This window comes from Neodiprion pinetum, chromosome 2 (assembly GCF_021155775.2).
Source record: "Neodiprion pinetum isolate iyNeoPine1 chromosome 2, iyNeoPine1.2, whole genome shotgun sequence".
NCBI classification, from domain to species: Eukaryota; Metazoa; Arthropoda; class Insecta; order Hymenoptera; family Diprionidae; genus Neodiprion; species Neodiprion pinetum.
In genome coordinates, this window is record NC_060233.1 from 3,757,475 (window position 1) to 3,785,079 (window position 27,605).

General features: G+C 37.2%; 2 protein-coding genes across 8 annotated transcripts in view; both read left to right on the forward strand.

Moving 5' to 3' along the window:
* Positions 1 to 14,750, forward strand: part of LOC124211478 (uncharacterized) — a 40,533-nt gene extending 25,783 nt beyond the window's left edge. The window contains exons 1-4 of one of the 4 annotated variants that reach the window (XM_069133587.1): positions 3,020 to 3,226; positions 5,336 to 5,472; positions 10,475 to 10,805; positions 12,253 to 14,750. In XM_069133587.1, coding sequence (XP_068989688.1) covers positions 3,061 to 3,226; positions 5,336 to 5,472; positions 10,475 to 10,805; positions 12,253 to 12,425 — 807 coding nt within the window. In that variant the 5' untranslated portion in view covers positions 3,020 to 3,060 and the 3' untranslated portion in view covers positions 12,426 to 14,750. Of the gene's footprint in view, positions 1 to 3,019; positions 3,227 to 4,445; positions 4,501 to 5,335; positions 5,473 to 10,474; positions 10,806 to 12,252 lie in introns of those variants that run through there. The other 3 variants (XM_069133588.1, XM_046610566.2, XM_046610565.2) reach the window with 3 other exon arrangements.
* A 1,456-nt stretch (positions 14,751 to 16,206) lies between these two features.
* ENGase (cytosolic endo-beta-N-acetylglucosaminidase) lies at positions 16,207 to 27,453 on the forward strand. 4 transcript variants are annotated; one of them, XM_046610558.2, is made up of 8 exons: positions 16,207 to 16,611; positions 16,685 to 17,137; positions 17,233 to 17,404; positions 17,617 to 17,835; positions 18,090 to 18,475; positions 18,563 to 18,736; positions 18,835 to 18,938; positions 23,358 to 23,779. In XM_046610558.2, the coding sequence occupies exons 1-8, from the start codon at positions 16,358 to 16,360 to the stop codon at positions 23,408 to 23,410; spliced, it is 1,815 nt and encodes a 604-aa protein (XP_046466514.1). In that variant the 5' UTR covers positions 16,207 to 16,357; the 3' UTR covers positions 23,411 to 23,779. The 4 variants fall into 4 exon arrangements, with proteins under 4 accessions (XP_046466514.1, XP_046466515.1, XP_046466518.1 ...); XM_046610559.2 differs by lacking the exon at positions 17,617 to 17,835; XM_046610562.2 differs by lacking the exons at positions 16,207 to 16,611; positions 16,685 to 17,137; positions 17,233 to 17,404; ... (2 more) ...; positions 18,563 to 18,736; positions 18,835 to 18,938 and adding exons at positions 22,654 to 22,780; positions 24,336 to 24,634; positions 25,678 to 25,959; positions 26,416 to 26,577; positions 26,680 to 27,453 and having other exon boundaries at positions 23,358 to 24,004.
* Positions 27,454 to 27,605: the final 152 nt, after the last annotated feature.

A 27,605-nucleotide genomic window follows, 5' to 3' on the forward strand; every position in this document is an offset into this window, starting at 1 on the left:
TTTCGCGGAAATCGTATACTACGTAATGTTATATTATACAAACATACACACTGTCAGAACTTTGACGTGTGTGCGTGAGTGTTCGTGTGTGTGGGTACAATGAAAGAGGCAGAATTTAATGTTTGAGCTACCGAAAGAAGATAAAAAAAATTGTCCGCTGGGATTATCCTGAGTTGTAAAAGTTTTTCCGTTTGAAGTATGTGTATCTACAGCTGAGAACGGACGAGTCAAGCTGTATTTATACGATGGTAACGTAAAAAAGTGAAACAGAGGGAAGAGAGAGAGAGAGAGAAAACGAGTCGCACTAAAATAGACACAGTCGCTGCACCCGCTACCCTTTCATAATTTATGCACGAGGTGTGCGGGGCTCTATATGCCTTGCATGTTTGTATACATGCAACCAGAGCTATCATCTCTTGAGGATTTCGCTGCAAAGCTTTTTTTTTACCTTCTGAAGTTATTTCGTACCTGCAGTATTACATGTATTGAATAAACCGAATCTAAACGTGGTAACAAGCCACCTTGGCGCCTAAGGATAGGCAACCGAGCGTTACAATTTTATTCCCAAGATTGCAAATTGTAACTCCAGTTGCCTATACGCAGGCGCCGAGGTGACTTATTTTCACGTTCAGGCCCGGTATGGGTATAAAATATTTTTTCATCGCTATAAAAACATTTCATTGCGCAGGAATGATTATTTCTCAGAATAATCAAACATAGTTTTCTAGATATTCGAGCAAAACTAACGAGTTGTAGACATTACAAATATTTTCAAATCTCGTTGTTTTAACCGTTCAGTTTTGGAGATAAAAATTCATTGGAATGAATTCCCCATCGACGCGCCGTACTCTGCGGAGTTTTTTCGTCCCTTTAGAACGGTGAGTGAAAAATGAGGACGGCGTTGAAGAATCGTCTCTTATTCCAACGGCACCGCAACCAACGCAGGTTTCAATTCGACCGATACACCTGAACCTGGCATCGATACGTCGCCTGTGGTAAATATGTATATAATACACATCCAAAACGCGGTACGTACGAACCTTTATACGGAAGAATATAAAAAATGAAAATCAGCTTCCTCAGGGTTTTTCCGAGGCCTGTATACGCATTCCGTCTCATACCCTTTATATTATACGTATTTGTGAGAAACGGTTCCCGGCGATCTGCACAATAGTCTAAAAATTCGCTGACTAGATTCCCGCGCCCTTTTCGTCGTATTATATATCCTGTATACTTATATAAGGACGGTTTATAAGAAAACGATGTCGCCTCGGCGTATGTCACATCCGACTGATGGGGTATATGTTATATCGGTATTATACGCGAGGAAAACCGATCAAATGTTATACGACGCTAACCTTAAAAGGTCTGCAAGTTTTGATGGCGGTGCATGAAGTGGTCGATTTCTCTCCATTATTCCGCATTTTTTTTTTTTTTCTTTCCTCAACTTGTATAGTGTTTCATTTGGAAGAAGCCTTGTATTTTTTTTTTTTTCTTTAGCTCTGAGCTTTAAAAATTGTTGTAAATAACGAAGCAAGAATATTCACGGAAGGATATACCTATATATCCTTGATCTAATTTTACAAGGTCTATCTTGAAACTCAAAGTTTTCCCGTTTAAATCACACGCGGAAAATGTCGTTTTTTTTTTTTCTTAAAACTATGTACCATTGAACCGCATTTAATAATATAGACATCATCCTGGAAGCATTTTATAGATAATGAAGTTCTTCGAAAACAGTAAACGGCTGACGAGTTATGTCTGTTTATGTAAATATTCTTGTAACAAAATTATGTAAGAATTAAAAAAAAAAAATTACATCTTATCCGTTTTGTACACTTAAATGGGAAAACTTCGAGTCCCGAGAGCGGCCTCTTAAAATTGGATTTAAGAGGTATCCTTTCGCAAGGATTCTTTCCCTGATATATTTATGTACAAGTCTTTCAGGTGGAATCCAAAGAGAAATAAATGCTGCCTCCGGACGAAACACCTTAATGTACGTTAACAGTTGTATAATCATACGAGACGATGCCTTATATCTGTAGCAGGAATTATTTACTGCAGGAAATCCGATATTTGTCTGAGTCGAGCTTCAAAATAAAATATCCATATGCATAGTGCAATGAAACGTGAAAAATGCGTAAAATATTGGAATTTCACTTTCCGAAATACAAATTATTTACCAAAAGAAAACAAAAGCAATTCCAAAATGTTTTGTATAAATATATATAATATTTAAATTCAATAAGATTTGTTAAAGACCAAAGAAATATCGGCATTGCGATACAGTTAATTAAAATCATATGTAATTAATTTTTTCTCATTTATTACAAATCAACAGTTTTTTTTTTTTTTTTCTGAGCAATAAAAATCGTTATTTCTTATACATAGATCCCAACAAAGTTGCATAACACATTCATTTCGTAGCAAAAAAGAAACCGCCCAACCTAATCTGAAAAATGTTTGTCCCAAATGAACCCAAGTCTCCGCTGAAAGTCTATATTTTCCATTTCGTGAAAATAAACAAATTAAACATTGATTATAAACACTTTGAACGTATTAAATCATCGCTTTATAAATAAGCGACGATAACGATAGATTAAAAAAAAAAATAAATAAATAGGAAGTTGTTGCAATAAATAACTTTTTCCCTGAATGCAGGCTGCGAGAAATCTATATAATATGGTATACTTAAGAGGAAAATATCTATCGCGTGGGATGTTTTCTCCCACGTAGTTGTAAAAACTTAGGTCACCGCTGTGCACGACGCGGGCTTTCGTCGCACATAGCCGCGCATTGTGGGTGCAAGGATCGATCCTCGACGCCGTCCGCGGGAGCCGTACAGTCCGTTGCAGTCCCATTCCCACCCCCGCAACTCGCCCCAACTGGCGACCCGCGAATCCCGCCCCCATGCATCAAGGGGCAAAGGGGCAGGGGTGGGGGGCTACTTGAGGCAGCTTAGCCGCGTCGTACAACGTATGCGGCGTTATGGCATTAGCTTCGAAACTACGTGGGTATTTGCGTGTGTGTAACTGGTTCGGCACCAGTTTGGTACGGCCAATGGGGGGTGGGGGAGTGTCGTCGCTGCACCGGTTTCAACAGCCTAACGTCGTTAGTCAACCGGGTGATAGTTTAGGGTATATAATGGCTAGTAAGGCTGCACTAAGCCGAACCGAGAGGTTCGAGCCTTCGGCGAGTGTGCATAAGTCGCCAAAGTATGTAAAGTGTATGTATACATAACGGTGTGTAACCCCGTTCACGAATCTCCCCATTGCCACCCTTGTGATTCTATAATCGAATGCAGAGCTGAGCATACCGCGCGTTTGTTCACCAACCCACACACTCAAACACGGATTGTACGTGTGAAAGCAATTGAAAGGACCGTCTTTGATTTATCGCCTAATTTTACACCGAGAATCCACAGACTAGTTGTACATATGTACGTACCTATATGCGTACACATGCACCTGCGGTATACGTATACATGCACATGGTATATCACTGCGAAAGGTAAATCAATTTAGTCACATAGTCTTTGTGCGGATTAAAAGAACGTCGTGCACCGAGGGCTTTTTTTGTATTCGCGTGATCAACGCGCCTAAAGAATTCATCCGAATCGCTTGGATAATGCATATCCATATCAATGCGGTTGATCGAGTCGATGTCAAGGCAGTTTTTTGGTGCAACTTACCGCTCAACGCCGCCAGATAGGCAACCAGAGCTACATTTCGTATCCCTTATACGTATTCATTATGTAGCTATGGTTGCATATCTGCTGGCGTTGAACGATAAATTTCACAGAAAATTCCTGGTACACGTATTTTAATTTCTATAGAATATCGAATAACGCGGTTAGAGATAAAACCAGGTGGTAAGCCCTGGATCAAACAGTCAATGAATCGAACATCGAATCAATCAACACTGATTATTGCGTTATAAAATTTTTGTAGTGTTGCGATTATACTTGCGAAAAGATTCTATTATTTTAAGCAACAGGGAATGGGAAATATTTGAAGTTAGCAATTGCAGCGTTGAGAATAACTCGAACGGGGAAGCGAGGCGAGTATTTTAAATCAATTTTTTCCGCAGCTGGGATTCGTTGCTGAACGTATCACGTAGAGTACTCGCTACTAAAATTACGCTGGTATCGATTTACCGTAATCGAGAAAATACGAAACCCCATTGAACGGTTGAAACATGATTATTTGCGATAGTCCGCGAGGTAAAGGATCTCACTTAACGCGTTTGTGCAGCCCATAATTGATGATTTAAAAAATATGAACTTATGTTGTCCGTATGACTCGAGGCACAAGGAATAATTAATATAGATTTATGATAGATCGGTAGTTGAAGTAAGACGTATGATGAGGCCGTCTTGACAGCCGGCTGTGCAGCAGCATCCGGCCTGAACCATCCTGCGTGACAAATGATCGGGCATTCTAATCCTTACAAATGTTCATGCCTCACCTCGCATGCCGAGAATATAACGTTCTTATGTGTGTACGTACCTGCTCCCTATATATCCTTTCATTTTCTCACTTTTATACATATATATATATATATATATATAAATATAAATTACGGACCAATTTTTTTCCTCTCCATAAATTCCCAACCATCCCAACCTTCCGTAGCTGCGCTGCAGGCACGTGCGTCGCATTTACATCAGTTGCTATTCACGTCGCACGAATTGTACCCACCTTGCACAATAATCGTAGTAAGACGTTCCCGGATCTTCGCTCGTAGACGCCTGATCGATACCTTTCGCATTACGCGCGTGCGAGCGCGGCGCTGAGCAACAAAGGCGTTTCAATTTTCGAATTTCGAACGTATTACCGGAAAACGGAGACTTATCTATCTTAATAAAATACAAAGATTCTCAGGTTTCGTTGAGCGAAATTCAAGATCAAAGTTGAGCCTTTACTGTCGTTTTTTCGATCAGTTTTCGATTGCTTACACACGTCGCTCGCGCTGCGTATTTTCATTCGTCCCTCTGTTTTCCATCGATGGCCGAAAGGCGAATGTAGCATTAGCTGTTTTTATCCCCTTATTTTCTTTCTCTCTCTCTCTCTCTCTCTCTCACACACACTCTTTAAACGGCTTTGCCTAATCCGCATTTGTTCAAAACCACATATGTGTGCTGCAGTTAAAGTGCTTATCGGACTCGCTTGTAGTCACGTTAACTAGGCTGCAAAGTGTTTCGTGGCTGCGAGTGGTTTTTTTTTTTTTGTCTCACCGAAAAACTTTTAATCTGTCGTTTCGTCCTTGCGCTCTCATTCTATATCTGCGATATATTTTTTCAATCGCTATTCAACCGATGACAATTTGCTTTCAGCACCAGCCAGCGTGACGGACGCTGTCCTGCTGGGTGAGATCGACATAATGACCGACGACGAGGTTGAAATATCGACTGAAGAACCTGTACCAAAAAAGTGTTACTTTGGGGGAACGACCTACACCCATAGTCAAACGGTAAGTTCGCCTCGATCCATCTAACGTAACGGTTTCGGCACATCGTTTCGGACTACATCCATGCATCTGCAGCTAGAATTCTGTATACCAGGCGGGAACTTCTTCGTGATTTAACGGTTTTCGATACCTGTGGCGAAGGAATAAAAACAGTAAAAATTCTGATCCGGCACGTGGAGACAACGAGAGTAAAAGGTGCGGAAATGAAATTTTTGAAAGCTGTGTATATTGTAGATAAAAAGAGAGAAAGTCTCGGAGATGATCAAAGAGTTGATTGGGGACCTGCAGTCTGATCGAGGTTGAATTAATTAACGTCCTGAAAATGGTTCACAAACTCGTCATTTTCGTCAGGTTAATCACCGGGACGATCAAACGAGTCAGAACCGTACTCTCTCTCCCTCCCCGCCCTCTCGCTCTCTCTCTCTCTCTTTTTCTTTCTCTTTCTCACGAACACATCGATACCCACCCCGATGATTGGCTTCGAGGTCAGACATAGCGTGCTTCTCGACTTTCCTGCACAGTCTGCATTATCTTATGCGCAGCAACTCCGAAACCGGAGTAAAACTTCCTTGAGGAGTAACAATTTACCGACTCCAAACGACGTCTTCGCGCTGCACAGCACGCGCGGTCGTAAAACCCGAGCAAACCTCAGTCTCAAGAGTTTTCACCCAGAATATATACTGAATGTTTTATGTACCCTAGGACTTCGGTAAGACGAAGTATATGCAGCATACCATAGTTCAGGAATGGGAGTAAGTTCTTGGAATATATTTCTCAAGAGTAACCCGTATAATAACTGCTTTTCCTATCGTAGAAAATATTTTCGACTATTACGTTACGCTTTTATTACACCTCCGCGCGTCTGTTCGATGCATTTTTCGTAAATTTATACCTATAATAACTGTGAAAGTCGGTTTTCTGTGAAACTCGCCGCTTGGCGCCAGCAGATAGGCAACCGAAGCTACATTTTGAATGTGCAAGGAATACAAAACGTAGATTCGGTGCTTGCATGCCGACACAAAGCGGTGTGTTTCACAGAAAACTCCGTGTACATGCTTCCCAGAACTCGTTCAGTTCACGTCATATAGTATTACCCAATAAACGGATTGGAGATAAATAGATTGCGGTGCAGATGAAGTCTGCAGCGTGAGAGTTGGGGCAAATCTCGTGGGATTCCGTAGCACTGAAGCAAGTCCGAGTAAATTTAATATAAAGACTCCGGTAACTGCCTCTGACGATATACTTACTCTACGTGGATGAGATACAGATTTCCCGGTTATACCTTAGATCAGTTTTCCCTTGTAGTTCACGTTGCAGGCATTGGGTGAAAGTTTAAATTCACGAATGAGTATTCGGAACCAGTACAGCTGCGCAATTTCGGCGTGCACTTTCAGTAATATCGATCGTGTACATCTATCAAATCTCCTAAGCCACGAAATAGGGGGAAAAAATAATTCTTAATTTCCCGTTTCTTCAGCCTGCAGATGCGGCATAATTTTACTCGAAGAAAAATAACTTGGCACGTACGCGCGAACGCTCGCGAATCTTCTTGAAAGTTTTTACATAATTCTAGGGTTCATTCAAAACCTCACACCTTGAACTCAACTTCATATAGATATACGTACCTATATGCGCGTAGATATGCACTCGGAAATGCATTCCGCAATCTCGTGAAATTACTGTCCAATTTTATGTAACGTCTCTGCCACTGGCCAAGACTAAACATTCTCAGTAGGTGATGCATAGGAAAAATTTCTGCAGAGAACTTAAGAAGTTGGCGAAAAATTAATATATATAATGTATATATTATATATTAGGGTGTTTCAGAGAAAAATAATACGCGATTTTTCACTACGGCATCCACTGAAAAGTTTGTTTAGGTTAAAAGAGAGATTTTGTGAAAAAATAAGCCTTCTACGTTATGTGGAAGATCACGCTCATTTGATTTTTAACTTTTTTGTACACATTTATTTTGAATTTGTGTAGAAACAAGTTCCAGCACTTCAATTTTTATTTCTTTCCGGACATTTATATCCGATCCAAAGATCGCGATCCATAACACAACCATATATCACAACCGGGAATCTTATTCTCCTACAGTAAAAGTTCATATTAAATTATAACTATTTTATGAGATTGAATTAATAACGAAAAAGTGGTCATATCCACTTCTCGAACATTAACTGGAGATTTGATATTACAAGTGTGGATCTTCTTTGTGACGTAAATTGATATTGTGATTGATCTAAGCAAAAAAAGAAAAATTTATTCACCGTACTTCATAAATTTAAAAAAATGTATAGAAGTGAAAAATCAACTGAGCGCGACCTTGCACATAACGTAGAACGCTCATCTTTTCAAACTTTTTATTTGGGGGGTGGGTGTTACGATGGAAAGTCTTAAATTATTTTTTTCTGAAACATCCTACTATACAATATATATATATGTATACATACACCTATGTGAGGAATAAAAAGTAGGGAAAATGGAATTGATTTCTACGTACTGTATATGAATATAACCCAGAGAAATTTTCGGTGTGCAATAACATTGAAAGTATAATATAGTACATTGTATAATAACGCAGCGTAATATCTATACAGGTATGTATTTATATTGTAAAAGCTATTCCGACTATTTTTATCTGCGGTAACGAGTCGACTCCCTCTTGACTTTTACCTTCTCTAATAAACCATTTTCGCACCTCTTGATGTCATCCCGCCGAGCTGTGCAGCGGTCGCTTATAATTAAAGTATGGATATATGCATAGGTTCATATTTTATGCGCATATATCGAGGATATAGCCCGTATATTAATTATTGTACCTGCGGTGTGTACATTACCTATATACGTACGTATCTATAGTGTATTTGTAGATAGATGGACAAACTGAACTATCCGAATGATGATCACCTGCGTATTCGAAATATCACGACCTCGGGATAAATTTTAGTTATTTATCGTTGCTGTTGTTATATTTATCGTTATTATTATTATTATCACTACTACTACTATTATGATTATTATTGGTTTTCGTTCGGCCGTTAGCTGTTTGCCCGTTTTGTTTTGCGTTTTTTTTTTTCTTTTCTCCATCCAAACTATCGTGCGGTGAAAAATGATGAGTGTGGCACTAGGCCAAATGCATTGTACAACCAGCGAAGCGGTTGAAAAGCCCGCTGGTGAGAATAAAAATAAACGTCGAAAAAAAGGTTAAAAAAAAAAACCAAAAAACAAAAAAAGAAAGAAAACAAACGGAAAACTGTGAAAAGAATGAAGTGTGAGCGAGAGGAAAGTTATACGCCGGATTCACTCGCGTTTTTAAATTACCGCTCCTGTATAACGGCCGCTAACGTTCGAACATATTTTTCATCCACCTTATCAGACCCCCCGGTGCGTTGCGAAGACCACCGTCTCTATATCAACATAACATAGAATTTCACATTAGCCCGCGAATTTTGCACCTCGCCGAAAGAGGAACAAAAAATGGGGCGAGAATGAGAATGAAAAAATAAAATATAATAAATAACAGTAATATAAAAGGTGCACCAAAAGGCGAGAACGATGTAATAATTATACAGTGCACGCTAAACGAAATTAAATGTATCGGGAATTTTTGATGAAACTAGTAAGAATGATAAAAAATAAACTATTCTCGATCATATCGTTTATTTTTTCACGATTAATCGAGTATAATCGATTATTTATTAAACTCGATTAATCGATGCGTCGATTATTTTTCGCTTAGCGGCCATCGCCAAACTAGCCAATCAACGCCAGTTGATAGGCAACCCGAAGCTGAATGCGGCGTTCCTAAATATTTAAAATGTAGGTGTGATTGTCTATCTGTTGGCGTTAAGTAGCGAGTTTCACAGAAAAGTACTTCTATGTACGAAGAGAGAATGCAAAGTAGGTAATCGGGACTAGGCAATTATAGCTGAAATCTGAAATCTCGAATGAAAATATGCGAAGCTTCGGAGGGTGGGGCGAATTCAATGCACGTAGTGCACTTAGGGCTGCGGGTCGCGCTTTGGTATTTAGTTATCCGAGGACCGACGAGACCCGGAGGCCGGCGGTTCAGCCGACCCTGCGGATCTCGTACGCGTGGAATTTGGAAACGCGATTAAACCCCAACGTAAACTCGACGGGACTCTGAGAGTCATGAGCGCTGGCGCTCGCCTGCGATATATCGGGTCAATGAACTCGGAGCGGAACGCGAGGACATCGTGCCCGCGTCCTTTCCAAGGCCCCTGGGAATCCCCTGCGCCGTGCCATATATATCTATACACGTCCCATTCACGTACAGTCGCAAGGTCCTTGCACTCCTTACTTACCCCTTAGACGAAATTCTATCTCGGTATCGGGCCGGCGATGCTTGCAGGATTAGAAAAATTCAACATTCGAACAACCGCGTCGGTATTTCTGAAATGGAACTGGAAATTTTCAGTCTTCAAAACACGTTTGAAATGTCTACAGTCGATTATACGTTTTTATTTGTCGTTTACAGAGTATAAAGCAATACATTTTTCCAAAGGTGCCATTTTGTGACGGAAATATGCTGCTTCGTCTTGGTCGTATTTAATAATAAAAGGCCTCAAACATCGCATATTTTACGCTGAATACATTCGACGTGATACAATTTGATTGCGACAGCTTGCACGCAGTATTCTGCATCCCGATATTCGTGAAACATAATGTCCCAGCAGGTCCACTTTAAGTTTATATTATTTGTTACGTTTCTGTTAGTAAATATGACACAAATCATTTGAATTTCAATATTGACGTTGTAATTTTTACTTTTTTCTTACTTAATAATGCGGTAAAAAATGGTTATATCAAGAATCCGAAAATTTTTGTGGACGTGGTGAAACATTTTTTTTTTTCAACCGTGTAGTTTCAAGGCCACATATCAGTGAGTGAGTCTATAAATAACTTGAAACGGGGTGTAGTATAACCGTTTGATCGATAAAATATAACTGCCTAACATTGATCGTCGGTGCCTGCACAGATACCAACGAGTGATCCGTGTTCGCATTGCCTCTGCGTTGCCGGTGAAGTTTATTGCTGGTGGCAGGACTGCCTTCTCCACTCGGAACCGGAAGACTTTGAGAACTTTGACGGAAGCTTAAAGAGCACCGAGATCCCGGGGGCTTTTTTAAGCGTAAACTCGTCCCTCGGCACTGCTGCGACCTTAGAAGCGGATGACAACGAAACAATGACAACTGAGAGTTCGGAATTAGCGGCTCAAATCATCGAAGAAGAGGGATACATGGATGTAAATTCAACATATCAAGACTTTGGCACCCAGAGCACACTTCCGACGACCTGCGTCGTTATGGGTAAGTGAAGATCTAGAATTTTACCGCGAAATTATGAATCGAAAATGCCGATTCAAACATGGTTAACCAAAACCCATAACAAAGCTCTATTTTCCAAATACTTGGAATATTTCGATCTCTGGTCAACCGTATTTTCGTAGCTCACAATTTTGAAACCAGATTCAGAATTGGGGTCCCGAAAATGTCTGGAAACTAATTATTTCCGTTCGTGTTTGCCATATTCCATCCACCATTTTGAATTCCATCATTCGTACCTCAAATTCCAATCGGGATCAGATCGAAAACGTATATCAGTCAAACTGAAAAGGCAAAATATAATCGCCCATCATCAAGGGGCTGAAATAATCGGCGACGTTGCATTAGCTTATAACTTGAAGCGAACTTTCGCGTGAGTAATAGCTGTGCAGTATGTATAATGCAAACGGTGCCTGTGAAACGGAGAGTTCCAAAGTATAAGACTGCTGCTGCATAGTAAATTCATGAGTCGCGCGATTATGTCGGAGTGAAGAATACATTATACCTGTATGCCCACGTACGTATTACATATATGTATATATACATATATATGTTTGCGAAAGTTTTCGCCAAGGAATTTATTATAGGTATGTTGAGATTGCAGACAATAAAACGCTGGATAATCGCTGTCATTATGTTATAAATGTATGCATTTCCAGTTTTACATACATAGCTTAGGGCGAAGATCTACGCGAAATCTTCTAATCTTGAGCTGACGCGTTATGTGCATGCTAGTACGCTATATAGCATGTATAACAGTATAAACTGATTAACTATTCATATATTCCGTATCGTGTTGAAAATTGCTGCAACAGCCGTTAAACACGCGCGAATCGATCAAGTAATAGTTATTTTTACGGAATCTTATGTTTTTATGTCGCACGAGAATCCAATTTACAAAAACGCTGCATAATTGTCCGCGATATGACGAAATCAAAAACCGTAAACCGCGATATCCTATGAAATCAACAAAATCCAAGATTTTTTTCCTCTTTGCAAAACGTAGGTTTAAAACGTCAATATTAAATAATCGTATACTTTGTGTAGTTGGCGAGATGATCATCGCTTTTGTGACTACGTTCCTTGTTGTGTTCCTTTTCAACACTCTTATTAAAGACGAAATTTCGTAAGCTAAATTCGCAAATCCTAGCCTTTCAGCGAGGGTAAAATTTGTGACAAGCAATTCTTGCCGTCGGTTTATTTCGCGTGAAAGAGCGCTTGGTAACTCGTTGGGCCTAGAAACGATCATATAGCTAAAATATAAGCTGAAACGAATAAAGGTCGGCCTTATTGATTTTGCGGTAGCGTTCACTTTGCTACATTTGGAGATTTTAAGAATGCTATGCATTATTACCGAATTAAACTCGTTGATCGATATGCGAATGTGCTCAACTTATTTTGCCATTTTTTTTTTCTTTCTCTAATTGTTCAGGTGTGGAGTACAAGGAAGGTGAAGCGCTGCCACATTCGACCGGAAATTGCGTGCAATGCGGCTGCGGAGCCGCTGGTCGGGTCGAATGTTCCCCGCAGGACTGCGTCCCGCTATTGCAGCCTCCTTCAGGAGCTGGGGTCGATCTATCCAGAGGAATGGACGAGATTTTTTAGACAGGATTTTGGCGGTTTGATGATGATGATGAGAGATTTTAAACCGTGAAGAAATCAGCATTCAATATGCGGCAGAATATGAAATCTGTATGGAAATTGTAAGTAATAAATAGGAAGAGAAAAAACGCCCTTTTTCCATTCCTGTTCGATAATTATGAGGAACTGTATTACAGCAACATTGCAGCCACTGAAACAAATTTGTGGATAAATGATACGAGAATTTGAATTTCACTAATATTGAGTGTGCACAGGTATAATACGCATAATGAAACGTATTTAAAAATCTGATGAAAATAAATGTTAAAACCTAGTCTAATAATATGCGATACACATACTGATACATACGTAAATACCTAAATAGATAATTCGTAGAGTGTAGAAACGTCTAGCCTAGATTTTTTTAACATCAGGAAAAAAAACAAGAAAAAAAAACGACATAAAGATGAAACGAAAAAGAAAAACGAGACAAGTGCAGGATAATATGATCGAATTTTTAGAAAATCCTTTTGACTTTTGACTTTTGAGACCTGTAGCATGTATTATAATATTATACATACGTATGTAATATGATCGATGCGAATGAAAATTTTACCCATATCATGATCCCATATCGTAATTTACCTATCGTGTGCAATACGTATTTACGTATACATATAATATACATGTGTAACAAAAACATGTTATGAGGTATGTCTAGTATTATATTGAATTATGTTTATGAATTAGTGTTTACTTGATACAAAATAGTTTGAATAGATTTGAATATTTATAACATATCTGCATTTTGTTTCATGGTTAACTTCCTTATTATATTTATAGTTGCTGCGAACGCCGCATGAACTCTGTAATAATAACCATTATCATTTTATGATCGAAATACTCGTTGGAAAGTTAACTTCAGACATTAAATTTAAAGAATAATTATATGTATACAATAATGATAACATTACGAGTATATTATAGTACCAACATAACAAAGTTGTATTAGAAATTTACATTCATTATATAGTGTTAAATATATATATTATATATATTGATATAATAGCATATTATAAATATATACAGACATACTGAGAACCAACTATCAATAATAATAATTAAATTAACAGTAATAACGATGAAAGATAATTAACTATTGGTTGCATGAAGTAGATCAGCCTGGGTATTTTTTTCCATCCAACTTTACCAAATTCTTAATTGCAATTAACTCGATGAATTTTCATACTATAGAAGGAAATAAATTATTCGGCGGAAAAATGTTACAGCTCTGAAATGCCTACCGATATGATAAAACATTACTGATCCGTTTCATGCGAAATATTCATATACTCAATAAATATACGTACACAGAAAAGTATTATAGTATTTGGTGTGTAGAAAAATGGATAGGTGTAATAACATTATAAAATGGAAGTTATAAAGTATATACACTATATTATATAATAATTCATCAATATCAAAATGACTATCGTGGATGAAAGAAATCATACATACACATATGTTACATACACACGTATGAAACATTATCGTAATATGTACATTTACATATTATAATACAAGACGTTGAATGTTGTAGAGAACAGGAAACCTAGTAAAATACCAAAGTATTCGATAGGTAGACTCAAATGTGATATATACACACACTACTTGCCACGGAAAAAAAAAAAACGAAAAGGGAAGAAAAAAAAGAATAACTTTTATCTGACAATTTACAAATCTGATCATTAGCGTCTATAACTATATCTATACACCTACGCATAATCGCTTCCTTTCCGTTGCTACACACACATTAGACTCTGAAATAAATTTAATTTGCCGTCGGTGCTGATCCTACGTTTATATATATTTTACTGAACAGTACAAGCTATATAGATGATTATATTAATATTGTATAAATAATTTTAATTCTCATGTGATCATGCATTAACTTATTGATTTTGAATAAGTTATGTTTTCTATATGTATATTATACCGATTTTATGTAAACGCGCGGTCATTAACAGAGAAGATTATAAATATTGCGCAGTAGATTCGAGCAGCTATGTAAACATCGTGGGACCATTTTGGCGGCTGAATAATTATTACAAATTGATGTTATGTAGTACGCAGTATTAACGTAGTCCGATTTTTATTAATCATAACACGTATTATATATTTTAATTTGTTGTTATAAAATTTAAGTAAGCATCATAAATGATCTCATACGTCTTCCAGTCATTCTAATAGTGTTGTTTCATTCCATCTCACAGTTGTCCTATATCTTATATGAATTCATGTCCTTTCAAACAAGCTGCAATGTAATAAAACACATTTTTACAGCTTAAATCACCGTCTCATAACGCCTGATCTAGTCTATAATTCATCCTTTGCTTCTTTTTTCTTCTAATATAAATTTTCTATTAGTGTATAAAATTATAATCTCTGAAAGCTGAAATTGCATTCCAAACAAAACGACGTGCACGTGGAAAAGAATAAATATCTAACTCCAACCGCTTACATTCAAATATGAAAATGCGAAAGTTTACCGTGCATGAAGATCTTTTGTGGACGGTGCGGCGAGTTCACTTTCTTTTTATCATCGTAATTGCTCCGTGTCACGAGACTACAAAGACTTTCCTAGCGGTATTTGTTCAATTTTTTTCATCATTCGTTTCACTAGAAATAATGGAAATATCAACCACAGAAGTGCGCGAGCGTATTTGCATTAAGTGGATAACACAGCGGGAGTATTTCAAGTAGATTAAAGCTCGCTTGAACCAATTTAAACTGTTACTCACAGATGAGCTAATAGTTTTGTTGTTTTTTTTTTCTACTTCGTTTTTCTCTTTTTCTCTTCGCCTCATTCTTGTACGTCCATTTCTCGCACCTCTGAGCTCTCCGCATTGCGTATTAAGATGTAAATTATATCAGCATCAACGTATTTATTTCCTTTAATTTTTTTTTTTTATTTTGTAAGCGCACATGTCACACATTATTCGTTTTGCTTAAATTAACGAACAAAAGGATAAAATATGTGCGAAATTAGTATTCTTGGGATATATTTATGCCTGTTAATTACAGTGCAATGCGTTTAAAGAGGCGCGCAAGTTTCAAATATGTAAGCCTGTCTTATTGAGATGGTTGCATTTCACGCACATTACGAACAGCATTCGTGGCTTTCCCTTTTGTAATGTGCAGCTCGAGAGAGTGTTATTATATACTACATCGTTGAATTATACACGTATTTACCTATAATTTGTAAAAACTTTCGTGAAACAACCCTTCAATTCCCACTCCCTATAACCGCGTTATTTATTTCACTTCTAAAGTAATATTGTAAATAATTACACTGGCGTTTACGCGGCCATCGCATAACGACGGGAAAAATTTCAGCTCGATTAAACCTCCCCCTTGAATTAATTATAAAACTTTGTACTCGTAAATAAATGATACGCCATATAGATATAATCCTGTGTTGATACAGCGCAGGAAAAGCTTGTTACGGATTTAAAATATTTTCAAACATACCGATCGTTATCCGGAGCATCAAATATTTCCATTTCTTTATGCACGAAAACTTTTTACATACAGATTCGAAAATACGATTTAACGAAGTATCGGATATAATAATCTGTGTTGATTTGAAAAGAGCAACTTTGTAATTGGGTGTATCGCAAATCGATATAAATTTCGAAGACGAAATAGAATTACGACACGTGTAGTGATTAAATCGATTCGTGCTGAAACGCCTGACCATCTGCAAACCGCGTGGCCAGTATGTAGCACGCGATAAATCAGCTGTTTCATGATTTGACATACGTCACTTGTGTTCATCGTTCTAGGTTATATTTCTTATTTTATAAGTTGATTTTCCGTGTTCACTTTCTACTGATACAGCGCACAAGCTAAATCAGCCCGTGAATCGCCTTATAAAGGATAATAATAGGTCAGTCATGTCGAGTAAGGCCGAAAACGAAACGAGTCGGGTTCTAACCTCAAAACCGTTCAAAACTCTGGAGGAGCTTTATGCCGGCTTAAGTAATTTACCGCCCTGGCCCGAGATCCGAGATGTGCGAAAATCGGCGGATTATGTTTACTCGGGAAAAGATATCAACGATGTGACAAAACTGTTGGTCAAGTGGAACCGCAACAAGAAACCGAGGACCCTTGTGTGCCACGACATGAAAGGTGGATATCTCGATGACAGGTATTGACTTTGATTATTCAGAATGAAGCACCATTTCGTCTGCTGTATGACAGCTCGGTTCGACTGCTTCTAGGTTCATCTTTGGATCAGACGCCCATGATTCGTACGTTTTTTACCACTGGAGCGGAGTGGACAGCTTTGTATATTTTAGCCACTACTTAGTGACTATACCACCTTATGGTTGGATCAACGCAGCACATACTCACGGTGTCAAAGTCCTCGGAACTGTTATAACAGAGTGGACAGACGGTGAGAGAATATGGAAAGAAATATTCAGATCAGAAGCAGAAATAAAGAGGTTTGCCGACGCTCTGATAACTCTTGCCAAATTTTACAAATTCGACGGGTGGTTGATCAATGTGGAGAATAAGATTGACGAAGACGATATTGACAAATTAATATTCTTTGTCAAGTACCTTACGAACACTATTCACACTGCACTCGAAGGTTCGGAAGTTATTTGGTATGATAGCGTTACTGTGAAAGGAGAACTCAAGTGGCAGAACGAGCTGAACGATTTAAACAAGTAGGAATCGGGCGTACATTCCACGTCGATTGCTTCTATCCGTTAACTATTTTTCTTTCTTTTCTTTTCTACAATTATTGTACTCGTACTTTCAGATGCTTTTTTGAGGTGTGTGACGGTATATTTTTAAATTATAATTGGACTGATACTGGCCTAGCCAGTAGCCGCAATCAAGCAATTGCGGGAAATCGTGTTAGAGACATTTATGTAGGACTGGATGTCTGGGGTCGAGGCTGTCCTGGCGGAGGTGGATTCCAGTCTGAATATGTAAATGAAATTTAACAATCTATGGAATGAATGTAACTTTTCAAATTACCGATAATCGAAGATAGCTGAACTTCTCTCATAAGATCTTAAATTTTTTCAAAGAAATTATCACCTGACATACATTGTTCGAATGCAGCAATTAATTTTTACTATATTTTAGGTTCAAATTGAATTTAAGATATTCGTCTAACACAGGCTTTCATTCAATATAGGCATTGCGAAAGATAAGAGAACACCATCTGTCTGTGGCTATATTCGCACCAGGATGGACCCACGAATATCTCGGCCCAAAAACATTTATAGACACAGAGAATTTGTTTTGGGCCCAACTTTTCCCCTATCTTTACATCCACGTACCTCTATACGATAACGAGACATTTAGAACATCATTGTGTCTGGGAGTTGGTTTAATGAATTATCGCCTAGGTCAGGTGTGTTATTTGAGTAAAGTTGAAACGTTAATAATCACATTAACTATTGAATTAGTACTAATAGTATATTCAATTAATGTCTAGTATGCTTAGATATGTTGAACATCTTGAAAATATTTCGTATTTAGAATATTAATTGAACTCAAAATTTGTGTCTGATGATCGAAATCTGGCATGAAGGCAGCGGTTACCATGCGGAACTAATATGTATGAAACGACCAAAGGAAATCAGCAAATACGCAATTTTTTTTCAGTCTGCAAAATATTCTGAAGATAAACCCTTCTTCAATTTGAGTGTCCAGTCTCCTCAAGTATCAACGCCGTCGCCGCACCTTGAAATATTAAACCAGCCAGAAATAACAGAGCCCAAGGTTGTGACAGAGTCGAATCTGCTGAATAAAAATGAAACCGAGTCTGCGTCAGAGCAGGTTTTAACTACGGAATCAGATTTAAAAAAAGTAGTCGAAGACATTGTGTACGATACGAAGAGCAGCTTTGTAAAAGTACATGGCCAATCCATTGCTTTTACGAGCACAACTCTTAACTCTGAGTTAAATTACTTCAAGTATTGCAGAAGTTGTTCGTTCAATGGCGGAGGGTGTCTGGAAATAATCACGAGTAACCCTCGCCTGTTTCATAGGTAAGACTTAAGCGATTACCTGAAATTAATTTTAGTTGTTTACTAAAAAATAATACGATTTGACATTGATTCACCTCATTTTTCCAGGCTATTTCTTATTCAAGTCACTTCTTCACACGGCATTCAAGTTAGCATCGTCTACAGCATGGAGAATTGCGCACAAGATCAATGCGAGCTGATGCTCGTTGCAGGGGATGATGGGAATTTAAAGTTGATAAGTAAATACCAAACGGAGGAATTGGACTATCCTTGGAAAAAAAAGTACGAAATACTTATTTATCTTTTCTGTTTCTGTACGTGTGTAAAAAGTGATTGATTATATTTAAACTGCAATAATGTGTTTAAATATTTTTTTACAGTTTGTACATCACGAATTTTGAAAGGATTACAGAGATTGGAGTAGCAGCATCAAAGGAAGGACGAATAACACTCGGAGAAATTGTTGTCCAGGACAAACAACCTGGTGAGTTATAAAGTCTTCCTTTTTATCATTTTTACCGAATGACCGCCAACCTCGGGATAATGTATTCTAATGTATTCGAGCTTGAGGACACGAAAAAAGAGAAAAAATAAAACGACATAAAACGAAAAAAAAAAAAAAAAACTCTGCATGCCTATGTAAACCAAGGCACACATAGCAGGTGTGTTACATCATGCGATATTTCAGCTCTCGGTTCTCATTTAACTTCAAGTCTCATAATAGATAAAACAAAAGTTAGACACGGTAATAGTAGGCTTGAGAACCACTGCGGTGAAAGGAAGACCATACGCTTGTGTTTATGTGGAGTCAATGAACACGGGACATACAATACCTCATATATTGTGGCCTTCTGACATTTAATTTATTGTAAAAAAGACGTGGAGAAAAACGTAAGAAAAGGAACAGCATTTATTGTCTCTTGCGCTGTCATTCTTTTTTTTCTTATTACTACCCCTGAAATTAATACTTTCTATCGTTAAACAGCCGGGAAATGTCCCTCTTAATATCGTTGAGTAACAGCACTTACATGCCGTTTGTTACATCGATGTATTTAGTAAGAGGATGATACTTGAATGGTTTTAACATTTCTGCCAGCGCAATATTATTCATTCTAAAGAATTAACAGTTTCGAGAACGTGTAGAAATGAACATGGGTAGATCACTGCACGTACTTACGGGTTTGAATTAGCTATTCCAAAGCCATGTACTTAGCAAATTAGATCAACCGGTTAGCTAACAGGAAATTTTTCATGTAGGAAGTGTAGAGAGAAACAATAGGTTCACGTGGTATTGCAGAGTTATTTGTGTTAAGCATATTAATGACATGCAACAATCGAGAATCCTGCTCCGCAGGAATTATCATAATCGAAGCTCGATGCATATCAGGAGCTAATTTCACTTTAGAAATTTCAATACCTGTTATTCATTGCACAATCAATTGATTCAACAATCAACATTTGGTTCTTAGAATTTTTCTTTATAAATGAAATTCAAATATCAATCTTGAAATGAATTCTCTCGCGTTTATACATCCTTACAAATTACCCGCGGACTTAAAGTTCTCCTTTGGCATGCATATTTCGCTGAGAAACAATCTCAAACTGACCCATATTACACTTAAGCATAATATGCTGTGTTGTAATTCGAGAGTTCAATAGCTTATTGATATTCAAGTCTCACGTAGTGAAACAGGTCCGGCAATAGCTAACTTGGAGCACCTGCGTGTACCTTGAATATAAACTATCTTGTTGTGTATAGATATATTGAACAGCGTACAGCTTAGTAGAGAGAATTTATCCGTTTCTTGTCGGATTTTCAAGAGTGATACAAATTAAATTTTTCGTTTAAAAATATCACAAGCACGCAATTGACGAAGACTTTAAATCATCGAATGATACTGAATAACTTGGAAGAAAAAGTTACGTTAAAAAGAGTGTATCTGTATGGTATAAGCAGCAGGAATTTCTCGCTTCCTCAAGTTAGAATCGAATAATTTAGCGGCTCAACCTCTAACGCTATGTCGTCGCCTCTTATGTTTATGCGATGAGATCAGCCTCCTGCGTTTGCTGCGTGGTCAAGGCAATCTACTTCAGTCTTGTCAATAATCTTAATAGCATACCTAACAGTTTGTCTGCTATGCTTAACAGTAAATATTATCTTCCCAGTTTTGAAACTGAATAATTACCAAGCTAGAATAAAATTAGTGCAAGAATTTTGTTGAAGATTTTTTTCACTTGAAACAAATATACTTGCAACCATTTAATTGTCTGCAGGTTCGCACGGTCAATTACGAATTCGCTTCTGTGCACTATTGAATTCTTAGATAAAACTCGTTGGTATACATTCCGATGTTGATTCATTGAAACTCGAGAAGTTAAGCGAATGAGAGAATTACAATTATTTTACGTAGTTGCAAAATAATACGTTATTGTAACGGTAATGCTAACTGTATAATACGCAATGTGGGCGACCGTAAAACAGTAAGAGCATGTCGGACACGAGATTATAAAATTTTACACATCTTGTAATAATTACGCTATTGCGAACTGAGATTGCATCTCCATCGCAGAGATTCTGTCACGCATGTATAGGTATTCACATATATATTATAAGTATGAGACGAGAAGCAGGCTCGCACAATCATGGTTTTCCACCGGTCTTTTAACTCTCGTCATCAGAGCATACCCACAGTTATTCCAATGCGACATTTCGATGCCTTGGTTTAGTTTTTTCAATCAATTTCAATCAGTCCTTTTTAATCCAAAACATGGAATCAGGAAGAGTGAATTATGTAAATCGATTCCTTTCCCTGATTTTAATACCTGTTGAAGAAGGACTTGTGGAGATATCGTTGATTTCGAAATTGTTGAAATCACGTAACTGTATTTTTAAACTCTTCCGTTCATCTTCATCTGTGCTTAGGAATTGACAAATTTACAAAACACAGGCTACTATATTGTGATTCATTTTTTGTATACTGGTAGCAATAAATCACCGCGCAAATATTCATGCTAATATCCCTCCAACCAAAAATCGTATGAAATATTCTTGCACATGATATTCATATATTATGTATACCAAATGGAGAGATGCGGAGGTCGTAGAACTCGCATACATCCACCTCTTCTCCTTTTTCTCAACTTTCTCGTGATCTCATCATCGGTAAATAAATGAAGTGCCCACCTGCGTAGTAAAATATATCAAGAAATTGTCAGTCAGCAACGTGTTATTTAACATATTCGCGCTTTCCTGCTTGTCTATCAGCTCGCTGTCATTATGTTCAACTAGACACGGTCCAGAGCTTTCTAGACGGTTGTAGCGCACATTCACACGCAGAGATTATCTCATTATACGTCTGGATTATTCACGCGATTTAGCGATTATTAGGATATTTTTATACAGCCGATGATCGTAATTTATAGGTGATCGTCATTACAGTTCACAAAAAATTTCGTTACGGTATTTGTTAATTTTGTTTAATTCCAATTATTATGGTCCACTGACCCTTCTAAAATGCTTCATGCTGTTGTCTTGCAACGACAAACCGAAACATTGTAAATTTAACGCAATTCTCCTCTACTTTCTATAACGAATTTTTAAAAACAGGTAATTCTTGTAAAAGAATACCTGGATGAGATAATTTGATGTTACGCAATGGAGAGAATGACGAAAGATTAAAAAATAGAATAAAATGAGCCTAATGTACGAATTCTAGTTGAAATAATGTCGTCTGAAATTCCAGTTCACTCGTATATGAAAGTGACCCAAGCAGGTATCACGTTGAGAAAATAAAAATACAGCATGTAAAAAATTGAATAACAAAAATACAGGACGCAAATAATTGTATACATGCAAAATTACACGCCTTTTCAACTCACGCCAGGTCTGTAATCTACATCGGCTCTTATATTGATAAATGAAAGTAAGAGCAATTGTACATTAAACATCCAATTCACCCAATTGTTGTTCCATCAGAATTTAAAATCAAATCGATTCCATCCGCTTTCTCGTACCATTATCTTACCGAGTAATCAAATTCGTGATTCATTGGTACGATTAGATTTAGTAAATTTTACTTACTCAACTATATTGAACATTTTATTCTATTTTACTTTCTACAATAAGAATGTTTGCAATTTTTTATCCAGCATTATGATTAAAATAGACAATAAATAATAAATCGTGTCTTATTTTTTATGTTCGACGTAATGGGTATGAGAAAAAAATCGTTGAGATAAGACAAAATGTTTGAGTTAGCTACAGATGGACAGTTTAGCTTAAAACGGTCCTCCTTACATTTCTCTTCTGGATGCTTCTGTAGAAAGGTAGAGAGAAACTACAGACTCGTAAGCATGAACTGTACCTGTTGCTGTATCTTGAAGTATAGTTTATTAAGCCCATGCCTCTCTGGTACCTGTGCCTTGCCAGTCACTGACCAGGCTTACCACGAGCTACTTAACTTACTCCTCACAATCAGACAAAGTTTCTCTCTTATCCAAGACGACTCTGACGCTCTGTTAAACATTTGAATTGTTTGTTACAAAATCTATTTTATCATTCGCAAATTTTATTCTTAACAATTTAATAGTGATGTGACTGTTGTTTTTTATTTAAAATGACAATGTTGGTGAGTTTTTTTCTTGCGCAGTGTTCTATTTGAAAAGATTTGAAATCAGGGTAATCGATCGGATCAATTCAACAATAAAAACGAAAGAGTTATAACATATATTGCCAAAGTTATTTCAAAATAGAATCCGTTTATTGTGTTCAACAGTGAACAGTGCAATCGGTCATTCTAAATGAGAAATTAAGGGGGGAGGGGGAGGGGGGGAGGAAATAAATTATATCTTTTTTCAACTTTGATTTCGTAAATTCCTCATTACAAATTTTATTCATCTTCAGGCTACCGTGATAACCAGGACTTGGGAACTTTAATATCTGACGTCAACTATTAGGAAGTTAAAGAGAAAAGTGACAGTGACCTATTGAAGTTTTTGTTGATTGTCTTACAATAGACTCAACAGTACAGTGTGATATCAAACGCTTCAACTTGAATGCCCGGCTGTCGTTTAGTCAGAACTAAATTAGGTCAGCAGATTTTGTTTGACCGATAAACTATCTCCCGTAAACAATTATACAAATAATTTTAATTGACTGTTATTACATAGAAAAGTTTTGTAAAAACAATTCACATTAAAAAGAGTAAAAAAATCTGAGAGAATCGAGTTATAACACATGTTTTTCGATTATACAATGAAAACATAATTTAAAATCTTATATTTTTATATAATTCAATATTTGTAAGTAAGTAAAGTAAAATAAAATAATCATGACGGAGAATCATACTACAATGGAAGCAGACTTAACAGTGAGGAGTCAAAATTCAAACGACTCAAAAATATCCGGTGATTCAAAGGATTCAAAAACGAGCAGCACAATGCAGTCCAAACATTCCAAAGAAGTTCTAATTTCGAAAAAACAAGAAGAAACCGAAACTAAGGATGACTCGAATTTACTGATGCTTATGTCCTGCGGTCAGCTGCTGCTTGGTAAGTCATCAAAATTTATGTACAGCTTAGCAATTGAGAAGATGTATAAATCAAAATGAAATTATCATCATATTGAAGTTAGTAACGATTCATGCCGAGGAAAAACCGTTATTTCACCATTTTGAAATTATTTTAAATTCAGTAAACTGTCATAAAACAAAAGACACTCATATTTTGAATTCTTATAGTTGCTTAAAAATCATTGTAAAATTAAGAAAATAATGATTTTTTCCCCAATGTTTTGCTACGACAACGTTAATAACTTCAACCTCGTAAATTATCCACACCTATGATCGACAATTTGAGGCCTGTGAATTACAAAACTTGTCAGGTGTTATTCTTGTGGTGTTTGGCGTATTGGTCCTGGTACACGGAGCTTCATTGGGAAATTCAGGAGCGGGACTATGGGCAGGAGCTGGAGCTCTGGTCGCAGGTGCCTTAGGGGTTGTTGCCACTTTGACGACTTCAGCTGATAAAGAGAGCCTTCAATACTCGGGGTTCTCCTCTGCCCATTTGGCATCTAGTTTAATAGCTCTGGCTCTTTCGAACATGGCTGCAATCACGGCGCTCACTTCCGTCGTAAGGGATTCACAGAGGTCTAATCCTGAGATAAATCTTTTAGAAACGACGGTAAGCAATTAGCGAGTTGTTGGCATAGTTTTTATGTGTATAATTTAGGCCAGGTGATAAATCTTGGGTCAACTGTTGAAGAAATTAAACGCGCGTGTAAACACATTGCCATGTCAAAAATAACAAGTCTGGTACTTTTGAAACACACGCAACATACATGCAACGTATATTTCCTGGGAATTTAAACTCTACTCATTTGTGGTAATAATGAATAATTTATTACACTAAATTCTAGATTATAAACTGTGGTATTAATTAAGAACGAAAGTGCCTTGACTCTAATTAGCCTGAATATCTGGTGGAGCCTGATTCATATACCTATGCGATATTCAGGAGATGGTTTACCCTGATTTTAAATTAGATTTAGGTGTTGCATTGAATCAGAGTGTGAAACCTATTCACACACGGCTCATTTTTAAGTGAAAAAACTATAATTCATCCTGCGTGGTATGCGTTCTTTCATTGTGGATTAACTATTGATCTTCCAGTCAAGTTTGTTCAGCATGTAACGGGTTTCTAGAGATACCAATCTCAAATGTGGTAATGGAGCGGGTTAATATTTGCTCTGTGCTTCTTGGAAATATTAAAATCAATATTGAGGGGCCTATTGCTAAAGTTAACACCATAAAAACCAGATGTGAACGGTTTGAGTTCTAAAAACTTTTTTCAACACACGTGTAAATGATAAAGAGAAAGTTGAGCACCAGGAGGAGAAGCAGTAACTTTTAATTCACTGCCAAATGCCAAGGTCCGCATATTTACCATTGAAAACATGCCTATTACGATTATGTTAAAAATCCGCGGAATCAAATTAGAATTATGATAGTCGTAAATAGTCGTGATTCACAGATGAAGCATCTACGTTTTCTACTCTGTATTTTAATTCGAATCAAAAACGTGTGTGTACACACCTACGGCAGTAAGCAGAGTATAATAAAAAGCACGGAACGTTTATCACTTGAATTGCCAATTTTACAACTCAACCGCATAATGATTCGTAATCCTGATACGAGTTCTTGTCATTATGAGATCTGTTTTTTCAGAATGACGATGACTCTGTAATGGGTGTTGACCACAGATGGGCAGGATTGATGGCTAGCATTGGTCTTCTGATAGCGAGCCTCATTGAATTACTCATTTCTGGGTACAGCTGCGTTAAGCTTGCGCCCCGCCTGTGCGGCTGCTTGAAAGGATCTTCTCCGCCTGTCTCAGGTCAGGGTCAATTGAAAACGCACAACATGGTACACCAGTGGGTTTCATCGCATCCCAAATCCCAGCAGATATATCTGGTACAGCCCATTATGTCTGTACAACCCGTGTTACCAGTGAGTATAGCTGTGCGGTTCTTTCTCTAACAAATATCAATATGTACGTTCAATACGGGTTTAGCTTATACAATCTTCAAAAGAAATTATCGTTGTAAGCGTTTAGAAAAGAATTTGTTTTCGTATGGGGGAAGGTAGGTCAGTGACACACTAGAAAGTTCGCTCATCCCATGAATCCTGAGATTGAGAATGATGCTTGGGAGAAACTTGTAATATCTTTGCCTGCAGCTAATCCATTTAGAAATCTCTCACGGTGTAATATTTCTACAGAGGGAAATTTCTTCTCCTTTCGTGTTTTCTATGCCAGAATGCACTCAGTTAATTATATAAATAACGAAAGTGTTTCCAAGTAATTTGACATTTGAGAAGAGCCCTTCACTTTTATTCAATTGCATACCTACTCGTTATAACTTTTACTTATTCAATTTAAAAAGTTTATTTGATTTTCTATTTTAGACTCCGTACGGCATGGCGACGATACCTAAAAAATATCAAACACTTATACCAGCAACAGGGACATTTCCTCCACATTCCATGTATCATTCCATGCCTGCACCTTGTTGTAAAATGGCAAGAGGTCCGATTTATCCACCAAATCCTCATTACCATCCACAAATGGTAAGCATATTTCCATGTGCTTGAAATATATATTTATCAAGTATTCTATCATGCATTTGGAGAGTAATTTTAGGAAAACCATTGACAAACATTTTTCTGTAGGTACGCATCAAGCGAAAGAGATACGCAATGCCAGAACATGAATCGAACAGTTTACCGAACCATCGTACAAAGCCAGTATCTCCCATGTCACAGCAAGAAGTTGGAAAAGCTGAAGCTTTTATGCCAAGTACAGATCAGGTTGATTTGTCTCAGACATATACTGGCTTGGACAAAAAAATGTCTGAAGAATTTATTTCAATCGCCATGGATCCAGATAAAAAATCTAAAGCTTCGAGCAGCAATACAAGCGAAATTAGCTCAGCTGCCAGAAATTCTCCTGCAACATTGCCAGAATCGAAGTTTTGAATATAATATACTACGATAAATGTTCGTCTATACCGTTTACTCGTGACGCTGTATGTATGGGTATTCAGCTTAGAGGCTATATTTGAATATTTCTAACGTGCATCATGCCTATTTGAAAGTATTTTTTTCGTGTAAAGCTCATCGATTCAAATGCCGTAATGGACAGTAGACAATTTTTGGGTATGATACAGAGATGCAATCATTATGCCTAATTAGTTCTAAATCATTTCCCACTGCCAAAACTTGAAAAAAATAGAACGAAATGAAACAAATGTAATCTATTCTTTGTTACTTGTAATAACTATTAAGAGTCTATTGTTTGTTATTACTTATGCATATGTGTATGTATAATTCTACTTGTAACGGTACTCGACTTATGTACTTTAGTATAGGTAATATGCTCAACGAATTGGATATAAAAATATTTTTAAGACTTTTGTAGCCATATAAAGTGCAATTTGAAATGAATTACCAAGGCAACCTCTTATTTATATATATTTATATATTTTTTTATATATATATAAAATGACAAGTGGTTCCAATCAAGTTTACTGACTATAGACAAGAGGAGATTCCCATATAACGTTTGATTTAGGAGTTATGAATCTGCCTGAAATAAT